This window comes from Somniosus microcephalus, chromosome 5, assembly GCF_052327205.1.
Source record: "Somniosus microcephalus isolate GS21.2 chromosome 5, FLI_Smic_1.0, whole genome shotgun sequence".
Lineage (NCBI taxonomy): Eukaryota > Metazoa > Chordata > Chondrichthyes > Squaliformes > Somniosidae > Somniosus > Somniosus microcephalus.
This window is the reverse complement of record NC_140991.1, coordinates 140,247,787-140,263,277: the sequence shown is the minus strand read 5'-3', so window position 1 is coordinate 140,263,277 and position 15,491 is coordinate 140,247,787. Positions and strand designations below refer to the sequence as shown.

Below are 15,491 nucleotides of genomic sequence, written 5' to 3'. Positions count from 1 at the left end.
GGTCACACTGGAGATGGGTGTCAGGCTTCAAACTTCCACAGCTGTGGTTATGCCTTCTAAAAGTTCCCCCAGACCTGAGACAACAAAGTCCTGCCACCTGCAAATGATGGCTGATCAAATATCCTACTGTTGGAGCTGCAGCTAATAGTCAGCAATCCAATTGTGCTCCCACCAGGTTTCACCGTCGTGTTTCAGAGCAGGAGTGCTTCACATCAGAAAAGGGTTAAAATCACAAAGGCCTTTCAAAATGGGATAATAGAGGCAATTTAGTGCTTGTTAAGGGCCGTAAGGGCCTATCCTGCCTCTTGGAGGCGGGACGGAGACGGGAGCAGTAAACACGATTTATTGAAAATTGCTTGGAGACGGGATGGAGGCAGGTTTTTTTTGCAATTTTAACACCCCACACGCCTCCATTCCCACCTCCACGGCCCTGTGAAATTTGAGCCCAGAGTCTCGGTTAAGGAGATCTTCAATGTGCTCCTTCCAGTTGGCACTGACTGCTTTTCTGTCCTTGATGAGTACCTCTCCGGTCTTGGCCCGCAGTGGGGTACGACCTTGGGTGCTTGGGCCATAGATGGCCTTGACTGTGCTAAAGAATCCACGCACGTCATGGTTGTCAGCTAGCTGCTGGATCTCCTGCGCTTTCTCCACCCACCATCTGTTCTTTCGGTCGTGAATTTTTTGCTGGACCTGAGAGCAATGTATCCAAGTTGACTGACGATACAAAGCTAGGTGGGAAAGTAAGCTGTGAGGAGGACACAAAGAGCCTGCAAAGGGATATAGACAGGTTAAGTGCATGGGCAATAAGTTGGCAGGTGGAGTATAATGTGAGGAAATGTGAGGTTATTCACTTTGGTAGGAAGAATAGAAAAACAGAACTTTTTTAAATGGTGAGAAACGATTATATTTTGGTGTTCAGAGAATTTTAGGTGTCCTTGTACAGGAAACACAGAAAGTTAGCATGCAGGTACAGCAAGCAATTAGGAAGGCAAATGGCATGTTGGTCTTTATTGCAAGGGGTGTTGGAGTACAAGAGTATGGAAATCTTGTTACAGTTGTATGGGGCTTTGGTGAGACCACACCTGCAGTACTGTGCACAGTTTTGATCTCCTTATCTGAGGAAGGACATACAGGAAACTTTCTTTTTACCGGCACCTAAATAACCGGAAATCTCTCTTAACCGGCAAAATTCAGGAGTAGGTTCAGGTAAGTTTTACTTCATATTAGTGGCCGTGTAACCGGGGTTCCTGGATCTGTGGCCGTGTAACTGGGGTTCCTGCACCTGTTGCCATGCAACAGGGACGCGTGGATCTGTAGCCGTGTACAGGGCTCTCGTACCTTAGTAAGTATACCTCTCTGTAATCCGGACTTTTTGATCAACCGGCACCACGCCGGTCCCATCGGTGCCGGATAAAAAAAAGTTTCCCGTACTTGCCTTAGAGACAGTGCAACAAAGGTTCACAAGATTGATCCCTGGGACGAGAGGGTTGTCCTATGAGGAGAGATTGAGTAGATTGGGCCTATACTCAGGATAAGGGTAGGCCATTTAAGACTGAGATGAGGAGGAATTTCTTCACTCAAAGGGTTGTGAATCTTTGGAATTCTCTGCCCCAGAGGGTTGTGAATGCTGAGTCATTGAGTATATTCAAAGCTGAGATAGATAGATTTTTGATCTCTAGGGGGAATCAAGGGATATGGAGATCGGGCGGGAAAGGAGTTGAGGTCGAAGATCAGCCATAATCTTATTGAATGGCGGAGCAGGCTCGAGGGGCCATATGGCCTACTCCTGCTCCTAATTCTTATATTCTTATGTAACATATATTCCTGTGTTGTATCGGTACTGTCTCTTACACAAGATCACTTCAGTCAGAATTTTGCAAAAGTATATTATTTCTAATTTCACTACATATTTAGATATGAATGTAATTGTATAACTTTTTTATGTGTTTCATATGTATATTTACATTTCTTGCAGTTGCTGGATAAGTGTTGAAACACACCTGCTTTACATAGTACACGCTCCAATTGTTGCAGCTCTGTTGGTAAGGATTTCAGCTTAACAGCTAATATACAGTTGTGTGGCCACATTACTGGTTCTGTCGTGAGCTACTATTATGAACAATTTACAGGAAGCACTTCATCTTCTAACACGTTAATATGTTATTGACCATTGCTATAGAATCACTTTAATAATGACTGTACTAATAGCACCAGAGTAGCTACAAATAGATCTTGAGTCAGAGTTACTTATTTTTAAAATTGTTTTTGGCCCTGAAAATCGATGGGGTGGTACAGCCAAGATACTCCGGTGCTGACTCTACCATTGTCAGGGAGATCTCTCTTCATTTAACTGCCAATGTCAGGTGCCTGTGCCACAAGCAATGCATCTCCGGTGCCTACCATTGGCATTAGGCCAGAAAGTCTGGCAAAGGTGGCCTAGCCAGGGGTCTCCTTTGTTGATTTAGGGAGACCCTACCCCTTGCCCCACCTCCCCCTTATGACAGTGGCCATGTTTGGAAGGGGCAAAGGCTCCGCCCACAACGGGTCATGCAGGGTACTTAGGGACAAAGTTGGGACCCAGATTATCGGGTCCCGGCCTAGTTTCTGCAAGTACACCTAGTTCATGTTTGTATACCAAGGATCATTTACAAGTTCATGTTACCAGTAGGAAGCCTTGCTCACCGGCAGCGCCTGTCAGAAATTCAGGCATTTGTTTCCTATGATTTTCCAACCTTTACTTGGAAAATCATGAACATTGTGCACATGAATTACGCAATGTGAGCTGCCAGCAGATGAAGCTCCCTGCCAGAAGCTGAGACTTGTAACATTACTACTACTGCGTTTTCCCCTTTGGAATATGTGTTGGAGTTCAACCTAAACTTACAAGAGCCTTGCATCGCTGTGCTGACTACAGGGATTCTGTGTGAAATGAATTTGGATGGTCACAACCAATTCCTAGTGGATAACATGAATATTTTAAAAACAGCATGAATATTTTGGAATACCTACCTTAATCTCTCAGTCGTAGCATTAAATGGAGGATTCTAGAATGAGCAGCTGTGAAATAGTTCTATCCATCTAGAACATTTGACTTCATGCACAGTCTCTAAACCCCAGTAGACTGCTAGAGATAGTCTGCTAGATTCAATTGATGAATAAGTCTGTCACCGTGTGTCGAGTGTGTGTTTCGACTATGGTGCTTAGCACCCTTCAGCTTATTCAATGCGGTAAAGGAAAGAAAAGAAGAAAACTAGGAAGGTTAAGAGGGAGTATGAAAAAATATCAGTGGTCTACATAAAGGGAAATAGCAAGGGCTTTTATAAACATATATGAAATGAAAGGATCATCAAAGAAGGGGTTGAACCACTTAGAGAAAGAGCCAATCTTGTACTTGAGAGTGAAGAAATGGCAGAAAAGGTTATGGCCTAGAAATTCAGTTGTTAGCGCCAGCCGCTAGTGCCTTAGGAGGAGGAGAAGTGGGGCGCTAAGCGGCTAGAGCCCGGGCGCGGCGCAATCTGCGCCTCTCGCGAACTTCACTTAAGATTTAGCGGCGGCGCAAAACCGCAGCGCCCGCTCAGCTGCGCGCGCAGATCCTGACATCATTTCATGGTGCAACGCGCTTGGTGCGCCCCGAACCGGAACTTCAGTGGCGCCGCCCTTACGTGCGCCTGGCGCCCCCAGCGACTGGTAGAGGGGAACGGTTCCCAGTCGCTGCGGGGTGCAGGGGCGCTATTTAAAGGGGACTCCTCCTGCAGTATAAGTGGCAGCCATTTTGTTCCACTCCTTCTTTGTGAGAGACGGATATTTGGAGAGAGACAAAGGGAGAGAGCTTTCTGGTTTGACTCAACGCTCGCACAGGTACTTCTGGCTTCAGGCCAGAGCTATGCACTTGGATTTAACTTTCAGTGCCATAGCCTTGATTGGAAACATATAATGGGGGCTGCAATGGGTGGAAACGTTGGCTTACTGCATTGCATTCAAAGGGCTCAGAGACGCCGTGAGAGAGTGCCAGTCATGGCCAGACGGAGAAGGGCCAACAGGCGTCGGCACAGGAGGCCTTACCCACCCAGGGTATACCGCCAGCAGTTCTCATATCTGAACATGTCTGAGGAGCAGTGTGTTCGGAGGCTGCGATTCAGAAGGGAGGTGGTCACTGAGATCTGCCACCTGCTTCGCGGAGATCTGCAGCCACAGCTAAGGAGCAGGACGTCTCTGTCGGTGGCAGTGAAGGTGACGGTGGCACTCAACTTCTATGCCACCGGCACCTTCAAATCCACTACTGGGGACATTGCCAACATCTCCCAGTTCGCGGTACATTGCTGCATCCGCCAGGTGACCAATGCCCTTTTCAGAAGGAGACGTCAGTTCATCTCCTTCCCCATGACCCTGGACAAGCAGCAAGAGCGTGCAATGGGATTTGCAGCATTAGCGGGCTTCCCCATGGTGCAGGGCGCCATTGGCTGCACGCATGTGGCTTTGCGTGCACCTCTACAGAATGCCGAGGATTACCGCAACCAGAAGGGCTACCATTCGCTCAATGTCCAGTTGGTGTGTGACCACAGGCAGCTCATACTAGCTGTCAATGCCCGCTTTCCAGGCAGCAGCCACGGTGCCTTCATCCTGCGCCAGACTTCTGTGGCAGACATTTTCGAAGCCCAGCTTCACCCACGAGGATGGCTTCTCGGGGACAAAGGCTATCCTTTGTGCACCTGGCTCAGCACACCTGCTGAAGATCAATACACTGACAGCCATCAAGCAACCAGGAACATCATTGAGCACATAATCGGCGTGCTCAAGCAATGGTTCCGCTGTCTGGATCATTCTGGGGAAGCCCTACAGTACTCGCCTGAGCGAGTCACCCATTTCGTTGTAGTGTGCTGCATGCTGCACAACCTGGCTATCCGCAGGACTCAGCCACTGCCAGCAGACATTGGAGGATCACCAGAGGAGGAGGAGGAGGAGGCGCACCAGCACGGGAGGGAGGCACAAAGTGCAAGGGCCGTCCGTCGGCAGCTTATTGCAACTCGGTTCTAGGCCCCCTCTCAGGGAATGGCTTGTGCCAATGAAAGAAGATGAATATAGCCGCTCCGCAAGCCCTCAGCTGGTCAAGGCAACAAATACTTCCAAAAGCAAACATGGACAATGCAATTAAAGAAATTTTTTTACTGTGCAAACTCTGTGCCCTTCCCGCATGACAAACTAATTCAGAGAAACCCACCAAAAAACAGTCAGAGACATAACTGGCTCTCACAACCTTCAGAAAATGCAAAAAGCAGTTAAACAAAAATGACCATGATCCTCGGCCTTTATAAAAAACAAACACAACAGTCTCGGCCTTCATATATAAAAGAACACAACAATCTCGGCCTTCATATATAAAAGAACACAACAGTCTCGGCCTTCATATATAAAAGAACACAACAGTCTTGGCCTTCATATATAAAAGAACACAACAGTCTCGGCCTTCATATATAAAGAACACAACAGTCTCGGCCTTCATATATAAAAAAACCCTCTCGGCCTCATATATAAAAAAATCATTTGGCCACACCTTCTACTTTTGCCCCTGCGAGGGTGATCCATCTCGCTTCCGCGAGTGGCCCCTTCCCGCCCTGCAGCTCCTCCTCAATGGGACCCCAGTGGCTGCAGCAAGGCTGGGGGAAGGCTGCTGAGGGTCAGATGGTGAGACGGCAGATGCCCTTGGGGGTCGGCCTGGACCAGCTCTGGGCCTGGAGGGGCCGGCTGCTGACTGCTCCAACTCTGCTTGGGCGGCAGCAGTCTGTCCTACGGGTGGTGGCAGCTGCAGTGGAGGAGTGACAGTGTTGGCTGCAGGAATGCTGCCAACCTGACAGAGCACAGGCACTCCCTGGTCGGCTGATACACTGGCACTCGCACGGGCCAGCACTGCAGCATGCGCAGCAATCTGCTGAAGCACAGACTGCTGGGCTGCTGCAGCGCGGCGAGTGCCCCGGCAATGCCTGGCCGATCCAGTGAGGGTGGCAGCAGTTAGTGCCCGTGTGGCCCTGGTCTGTGTCTGCATCACACCAGCCAGTGAATGCACGGCAGGACTGAGCACTTGGCTGGAAGCCGCCTGTGATGCAGCAAAGTCCTGCTGACTCCTAGCCTGTACTGCCGCGAAGTCCTGCAAACTCCTGGCCTGTGCTGCACTGAATTCTTGCAGACTCCTGGCCTGTGTTGCCCCGAATTCCTGTACACTCCTTGCCAGTGACTCTATGGAGTCAGGCATCCTTGCCACTGCAGCCATGAGCTCAGTGTGCCTGTGCTCAGCCTGGGCGCCCATTTCAGCAAGGAGCCGCACCTCCTCTGCGCTCGCCATAGCAGGACTGGAGGCCGACTCACCCTCCGGGGAGAAGGCCGCTGAGCTTTCCCACCCCTCCCGCGTTGCTGCAGCCTGCTGGGCTCCGGAGCTTCACTCTCCTCAGACCCTTCCCCCCTGCTCCCCTCCAGGGAAGACGTGTCCCCATCATGGCCATGGGCTGCCTCGGCTGAGGGTGCCACTGATGGGCCGGCTTCCTCTTCCTCCTCCTCCATTTCCGATTCAGACACAGTGCCAGCTTGAGGGCCCGCCTCCTCACCTGGCAATTCACCATCTGAAAGCAGACAGGCACAAGAGTTGCTTTAGAGTGAGGACAGGGCGGCAGCGAGGGAGGCATGAGTGCTGCTATGCACTGCATTGGTTCGATAGTGGCAAAGGATGCTGGTGTGAGGCGCAAATGGAAAGAGAGAGGTCAAAAAGGTGATGCCCTTACCATTGGGGCCCAGAGCAGGGTCGGCATCTCCACTGGCGACGGGGCCAATCAGCCGGCCTGACATAATGCGCTCCACACGCTGCTCCAGGTCGCTGAGCTGTTTGAGGTCAGGACGGCCTCCCCCGGTCTGTCGCTGCTGCCTTCGGTTGTGGGCCAGCTTGCCCTGCAAGAGAAAGGACAGCCTCTAAGTACAGTGTGAAGCCCTGATCTTGTCTGCACTGCCTCCCATGGTGGAATAGCCCTGACAGTTTGAAGCCCTGATCTTGCCTGCACTGCCTCCCATGGTGGAATAGCCCTGACAGTGTGTAAAGTCCTGAATGTTCAAGTGATTTTCATGACAGTCGCATAGCTGCTGGATGAGGGCTGGGCACTAGGGCTTTCAGGTCCCTTTGGCCATAAAGTGAGGTGCACATGCAGGGATGAGGAGGATACTGGAAAGGGTACTCACCCTGACAACCCGAGTGAGGTCGTTGAACTTTTTTCTGCATTGCACAGGAGTCCTGCCAACCACGCTGTTGGAGGTCACCCTGTTTGCCACCTCCCTCCAGGCTTTTCGATACTCATTGGGCAGCGGCCTCCTGCCACCTTCAGGGAAGAGGACAAGGCGCCTGCGCTCCACTGCGCCAACCAGTACCTTCAGGTCACCCTCGCTGAAGCGCTGCGCTCTCTCCCTGGCCTTCTCCATTGTCCTGGGCGTTGAACTGTCCAAGCAGCAATGGGCAGGCCTTGCTTCAGGGCTGCAGTGTGCAGGGCGTGGCAGCCAAACAAATCCACCCTCCCCCTTTAAGAGCTGACTGGCGCCAGCGTGTCTGCCTTCAATCAGCAACTCACCGCTCCTGCGCTGCGCCCGCCCTTGGTGGTAGCGCCCCGGCTCGCCGGCTTAGCGCCTTATGATAGTCGTGCATCGCCTGCTTTAGCGCAGCAGCAACCTCTTGGGGCAATGCAACTGAATATCGGCGAAGGTGGCGCTAAGTTGCATCGGGCGCACAATTTAGCGAATGCCCGGCTGTAGTGCCCCAAACGTGGCTATACTGAATTTCTAGGCCTATAAGTTTCAACTCAGTTTTTACAGAGGAAGGTGAAAGTGGGTATGTAGAGTGCCATACAACCACAGACCTTTACAGTATGGAAGGAGGCCATTTGGCCCATCATATCAGTGCAGGCTTTTTGCTCAAGCAATCCAAAACGAACCCTGTGGCCTGCTTTCTCCCGATAGACCAGTACCTTCCACTACTTAAAAGATGCAAAGATCTCTAGCTCAACTACTTCCTGTGACAAAGCATTCCATGCTCCAACAAATCCCTCCATGTCTCCTCTTTTTCCTTATCTTCTTACTATGAACGTGAGGACCCATAGGTCTCCTGATTGTCCTGCTGCATGCCTACTGCTCGTTGGATGGCAAAATGTATAGCATGCATCGGATAGTGACTCTGGAGATTGTGGTTCAGCTGTAGAGCAGCAGTCCAAACAATACAACTGTTGCATAAACATCCCATGGTGCAATAACTTGCATGGGCTTCATTGTACTTTTGTTCTAATGTATGTTTTTTTTAAATCAAACTCATTTGCAATGGCTAAAACGATTGCCTCTGATTTCCCAACAGCCATCTGTTCATTCTGTCTGCACTTACAAATAATACAGCCATTGTAGGCTACTGCATAATAGAAGTACCATGGCTGCTTCCTGGATAATGAGCATTAGTGTGCTGGATCACATTTCTGTGGTCATAAACCATCTGTACATTTATGCAGTGGTATCCTTTCCTATTCATTTATGCATTCAAGTTGATGTTGGAATCCCGATGGCCACATGTGTTCAATCTATAACTTCCGGGACTCTTTGGAAGCCTGCCAGTTGGGGTCTGGGAAAGTGAGAAAGGTGTTTCCTCTGGCAAATATGGCATCAGTCACTAGCTTTATATAGGTATGCATTGCAAACTAGCCTATCCTCAGATGTCCCCGACAAGGATCCTGTGGCATAGAAGCTCAATAGCAATGTGACCTTGACAACTGTGAGGAAGATTCATCCTAGTCCTTCATGTTGACTATAATCCTGGTGCAGCAGATCCCGTAATTTGGCCACTACCTGTGCAGTGTAGTGTAAGCAACAAATACAGATGCCTCTGATATAACCAAGTAGGAGTAGCATGATCTGTAAACATGAGATTTCATTTTTGATATACTGCCTGAAGTGTTACTGAGACTGAAAATGTTGTGTAAGGGGTTTTCTCCGATACTGGTCCCCTGTTACACACAGTTCTTGGACGTCAGGATTTATAAGAACAAAATACACACGGCACAGGGTTTTGGCTCAATCTTTGATTCGTTTGTTTCTTGCACACACACACACACACACACAATTACTTCCCCAGTATAAATCCTTACAATTTATATCAGGCTAACAACCCCAAAATGCAAGGGCCATTTGCATTGACACAATATGACACAGTTAAACCCATCTGCGATTTGACTGTTACATATAAAGTTACCCAGACTCAATCACAAAGCCCTTATTGAGATCTGACTGAAACTCACAAACTTACTCAGACTCAATCATAAAAGCCCCTCTATGATTTGACTGAAACATACAATCACCACTCCCGATCGGCTGTCTCTTGGAGTTGATTGTAGGCCCGAATCTTTCTGTTCGCTGTTCTGCCATCGGCTTCCCACACCGCTGTCTTCGAAGTGCTCTTACTTTAAACCAAAACCAACTTGCAGTATCTTGACACACATTTCCTGGCCCCCTCCTGAGCATACGATTTGTTTCAAAATGTGTGAATTGTCCCTGGTATTGTCCATTGATTAGCGATACCTTTCTGACAATGCAACCTTCCCAAAGTGACTGCATATGCGAAGTTGTTGGTTTCTGTTAGCATTCGTATTCAAAAGTTCGAAGCCCGGCCCATTGTCTAGGCCTGCACTGAAACTAGTTATTCAGGAGCCATGGTCTAAGGTGAACAATGTAACCCCTTAAGGTATATGAATATGCAAATGTTCTTGTTCAGATTTTAGATTGTCTGTGATCCAGTCGTAGTTTCGGCTGCAATGTTTGAATTAACCCTTTATTGCCGAGCCCTTTTTGTGGGCTCTGTAGTTCTGGGTTTTTACATTTCATAGTCCAGTATTTTTACCGTGGGGGATGGGGGGAGGAATCAATCCTACAGCTGTCCCCTTATAAATTATTCCTCTTCATCCAATTTATGCAGCACTGTGGAAACAGTCAGATTCCCATTCTCCCAACTTTGTTAGCTGCAAACTGTTGTGCTGCAGCAATTGCCCAGACTTCAGGAAAGTCACCACTAGCATCCTCTGTGACTGTGACAATGGTGTACTATCCCTCCTCATCCTTCTCAACCTCTCTTTACCATTTGACATGGTCAGCCAGACCATCCTACTCCAATACAAAAAGAAAATACTGCAGATGCTGGAAATCTGAAATAAAAACAGAAAATGCTGGAGAAACTCAGCAGGTCAGGCAGCATCTGTGAAGAGAGAAACAGGGTTAACATTTCAAGTCGATGATCCTTCGTTTCTCCAGCATTTTCTGTTTTTATTTCATCCTACTCCAATGCCTCTTCTCCATTGTCCAGCTGAGTGGGTCTGTCCTCGCCTGGTTCCACTCTTACCTATCCAATCATAGCCAGAGCAGCTTCAACAATGGCTTCTCTTCCCACCCACGCACCATTACTGGAATCCCCCAAAGATTTATCCTTGGCCACTCATCTTCCCGGTGACGACATCATCTGCTGAGATGAGGTCAGATTCCACACGTGCACTAATTATGCCCAGCAGCATCTCTCCACCACCGCTTTTGACCCCTCCACTACCTGAGTTGTCAGCCTGCTTGTCCAAACATCCAATCCTAGATGAGCCACAATTTCCTCCAGTTAAACTTTGGGAAGACTGAAGCCATTGGGCTCGAATTTCATCGGTCCGTTGAGGCGGGATTGGAGGCGTGTGGGGGGTTAAAATCGTGAAATCGGGGGGCACGAACCCATCCTGCCCTCAACCTGCCTTCATGCCCGTTTCCCAGGAGGCGGGGACCCGACCTGTGCTGGGAGCCGACTCCCCGAGGCGGGAAGGGGATTAGTGCCAATTAACTGCCTGTTAACAGGCAGTTTTTAGCCTAATCCCTATTTTTATCCCTGAAGTGTGGGCTGCCTGACGGCTCCAAACCACGCCAAGTTAGCGAGGCGGACCGTCGGGCTGAAGGACTTGGAGGGTTCGAAATGTCCGGTGTTCAGGTGAGTGATGGGTGCATGAGTGCAGAGGTAAGTGTGTTTGGTGTGTGTAAAGTGTTTAAATAAGCTTTACTTACCTTTACAGGCTTCCTTCCTTCAGGTCTCGGGAGTCCCTCATCTCACCGGCACAGAAAGCAGAATGGCCGCGAGCTGTCAAAATTTGCAGCATTCTGCTTTCTGTTCTGGAGAGATCTCTAAATCAGCCTGAGAGGAAGGAATTAACTAAGAGTACAGATTGTCGGTGTTTGACAGCTTCAAAGCGCTGTCAAACACTGATATTTCATCTGTCAAAAGCTCTTGACAGATGAAATGTCAATCTGTGACATCACCTGTTGCCGGGTGGCCCTTAATTGGCCTGCTGAGCCTGCTGGGTGGGCTCAACAAGGTCAATCAAGGGAAAATCGAGTGGGTTGGCCACAACTTGATGGAGGCGGGACTGCAACCCCAAAAGTGGGAGTCCCGCCTCCTACTCGCCTCTATTGATAAAACCCAGCCCAATTGTCTTTGGGCCCTGCAACAAAGTTTGTACCCTCGCCATCGATTCCATCCCCCTCCCCGGGCACTGTCGCAAGTTGAACCAGACTAATTACTACCTCAGCATCACAAAGACCACATACTTCCACCTCCCCAACATTGCCTGTCTCCAGCCCCTCAACCCATATGATGCCGAAACCCTCAACCATGCCTTTGTCACCTCCAGACTTGAACATTCCAATTTTCTCCTGGCCAGCCTCCCATTCTTCACCCTCTGTAAATTTCAGCTCATCAAACATTCTGCTGTCCATATCCTAACCTGCACCAGGTCCCGCTCACCCATCACCCCTTTCTCATAGTTCTACATTGGCTCCCAGTCCCCAAGTGCCTGAAATTTAAAATTCAGATCCTTGTGTCTAAATCCCTTCATGGCTGTCACCTCTATATCTCTGTAATCTTCTCCAGCCCTACAACCTTCCGAGAACTCTGCATTCCTTCAAATATGACCTCTTGTGCATCCCCCACTCGTTTTGCTACACTATTGGCAGTTGTGCCTTCAACCTTCTCGTACTCCCTCCCTAAACCTCTCCACCACCCTCTCCTGTAAGAACCTACTTAAAACCTCAAGCTTTTAGTTACCTCCTAATGTCTCCTTCTTTGGCTCGGCATCAATTTTTATCTGATTGCGTTTCTGCAAAGCTCCTTGGGACATTTTTCTATGGCAAAGGTGCTATAAAAATGCAAGCTGTTGTTGTTTTTGTTGTTGTAAATACTTTTGAAAAATGGCAAAACTAGGCAAGGAAACAAAAGTGTACGAGATGTTCAATGCACTAAGAAATGCACCATTCAGTAAAACCTGCTTGAGGAGATCATCCAAAGCAAGTTAGCCCTGTTTAGCCGTTGTGCACCCAGTTTATGTGGGTGAACTGCATGCTGGGGAAAGAGCCTCACCCAGAATTGTGAAATACGATGTGGGCCCTCATCTGAATTATCATTCAGTGTTAATGAGGGTCATGCGTGTTTGTAGCACGGCCTCATTTCATCTACCCCCCTGAACCCCAACCCCCAAGAATTGCTTTAAATTCTGTCTCATGAGTTCGTGGGCCCAATTTTATGACCCACCTGCATGGGGAAAGAAGCTTCACTAATGGTGTGAAGCCTTGCAAAATTAGGGCACATGACTAACAGCAGATTAAAATGGAGAAGATAAAGTCATTCAAATTATACAAGGGAATGCATATACTGTATCAGGGAGCAAGAGATAGAAACGCTTCCCTATCCTCAACTCTTTGGTACAGTACATGTGATTAATTATCACTTAAGCACTAGGGAGTTTTCTCTGTGTGAAGAATGCAATCTCTTGAATGCAATAGGACTGAGAGCTATCTACCAAGATCATTCATTATAGGTGCCAAATATACGCCCCCAACATAGAGCTAATTCCAACATTATGCTATTAAGTGATAAAGAATCACCTTCTATAATACACTAGAGAATTGGAGATAGGTAGCTCAATGAAAAATGGCACCAATTCACCTTCAAGCAGGCTGTCTATTTCTACTTTCCCAGTACAAAACAGCCAGTCATTACTAATTTGCACATTTTGAAGGAAGTACATTTTATGGCAAAAGCAAAATACTGCGGATGCTGGAAATCTGAAATAAAAACAGAAAATGCTGGAAATACTCAGCAGGTCAGGCAGCATCTGTAGAGAGAGAAACAGAGTTAACGTTTCAGGTCGATGACCCTTCGTCAGAACTGGAAAAAGTTGGAGATGTAACAGGTTTTTAAGCAAGTGTAGGGGCAGGGAGAGGGGGGAGGGGAGGAAAGAACAATGCTGAGCACTTTTATGGCACTGTGCTGAGAAAGCAATATTTAAAAAATTATCATTAAAAAAGAAGGAAACAAACAAACCGGTCTTTAAAATAATGGTGACCAGAACTGTCACTGACTAGAATCTGCATCCCCGTGGTTTTTGTCGTATAGTTTAAAGGTAATTTTGTGAGGCTCCGCAGCCAGTGCAGAACCTCACTACACACAAATGTGAGTCAGCGATCGGGCTACACCACCACAACCCCAATTTTCCAACTCCTGTTTTATTCTAGTGGGGTTCTGCACTGATAGTGGCGTCTCACAGAAATACCGCTTTTAAATTTCATTGAGGTTAAAGAAATGTGTTCTTAGTTTGATGATAAAAAAAGTACATAATAGATGTCAAGTGTTCTAATTTTAAAATAGAAATTGAAATGTAAAGTCACATAGGAGGAAATGGTGATGCCACAGTAACAATCTATTACTTTTACACACCAAATGGAATGAACTAATGGATAATTCTGGTTAGTGCACTTTTAACAGCTTAACTGATTTAGGCTCCATGGGAACTTATCTTTATAGTTTCATTAGGCAAGGGGCAAAATTCCTTTTTTGATGAAATGTAGGAGAATGGCTGTTTTTTTCCCGCAATTAATGATTCACTAGTGAAATCAAATGATTAGGAATTGCGTGTTTCAAAACCACATATTCCTATAATTTAATTACGGAGAAAAACAGCTATTCTACAGTTTTCAGTCAAGGAATTTTACCCTCACTGCTTCCCATTTTCTGGTACTGTTTAATTTCCAAATGACAACATACACGCATTCTCTGGTTCATAATCCACTTTGGGTGGAGCCAGAATTTTCCTCAATTAATCTACAATGGGAAGAAATAAAAATAAAACCAGAATCTCATCTTTGTGGTATTGTAACTCAGCTAATCCTCATTTAGTATAAAATGTGACATTTTGTACACTGTTGAACAACCCCAGTAATCTTTGCAAATGTTTCAAAAGAGGATCTGCTGCCAGCTCCAACTCATTACAGGGCCATCAATATAATTCACCGGATTATGTTCCAATCCTGTTATACACTCTTGTTACTAAGCTTCAGCCTGATTGTGTTTGTCGGTGCCTTTACAACAGACTGTGCTGTTGCTTTAATAGAATTCTGTTCCCTTTACTGCTGGCAGTGCAGCTTCATCTCATATCTAATAGTTTGGTTATTTTAGACCATTTTCTGGCATTGTTAAAAATTAGTCAGGAATGAAATGATGATTTATAAAGGTGTTCAGAGGTTCCACCTAGTGAATGTATAGATGCTACTCAATACAGAAAACTCTTGTTTAAACGGCACCTAAATATCCGGAATTCTCTACTAACTGGCAAAATTCTCGCTCCGAAAGCAACACCTCAATAACCGGCAATGTTGCCAAGTCCAAGTCCGAGTCTCCCGCGGTGGCTGAGTTAGTCAGTAGGGGTAGTTCTCCAAACTGCCACTACTCGGCTTCTTGGCGCTGTCGGGAGTCGGAACACCTCAAAACCCCTAGGAGTCTGACTCTCCCGCGCTGCCGGTAGTCTCTTCTGATCTGCCATTTTACAGGGGTACTGTGTGTCTCCCACGCTGCTGGTAGTCATTGCATTGCATTATGGAAATCCCAAAAGTTGGTCCAAGCAAAAGGAAGAGAGTGGTGTTAACTTTAAAACAGAAAATCGACATTTGCCAATGACTAGAAAGGGGAGAGAAGCGTATCAACATTATGAATGAATTCAAAATCGGTTTGTCAACAATCTACAACATCAAATCACAGAAGGATAAGCTGCTCAAGTTTTATTCAAGCTCGGAGACATCTAAGGGTGTAGAGAAATGGCGTACACTTCGTAAGCCTAAGCTTGAAGAGCTGGATACCCTGCTTTATGAGTGGTTTTCTCTTAAGCGTTCAGAGGGTGTTCCACTTTCCGGACCCATGCTAATCGAGAAAGCAAAGGATTTCTACGTAAAGATGGAGCTCACTGACAAGTGTGCTTTCTCTGAGGGATGGCTAACGTGCTTCAAGTTACGGCACGGGATAGGACGACTCAATATTTCCGGGGAGAAGGAATCAGCTGATCACGACGCCGCAGAAGAATACTGCGATTATTTCAATCGGATTGTGCAGCAACATGATTTGTCGCCAGCACAGCTATACA

General features: G+C 47.4%; 1 protein-coding gene across 1 annotated transcript in view; it reads left to right on the top strand.

Moving 5' to 3' along the window:
- The window catches only part of calcr (calcitonin receptor), a 308,033-nt gene that overhangs the window by 272,273 nt on the left and 20,269 nt on the right, over positions 1–15,491 (top strand). The window contains exon 9 of the mRNA XM_085988285.1: positions 1,976–2,042. Coding sequence (XP_085844411.1) covers positions 1,976–2,042 — 67 coding nt within the window. The remainder of the gene's footprint in view (positions 1–1,975; positions 2,043–15,491) is intronic.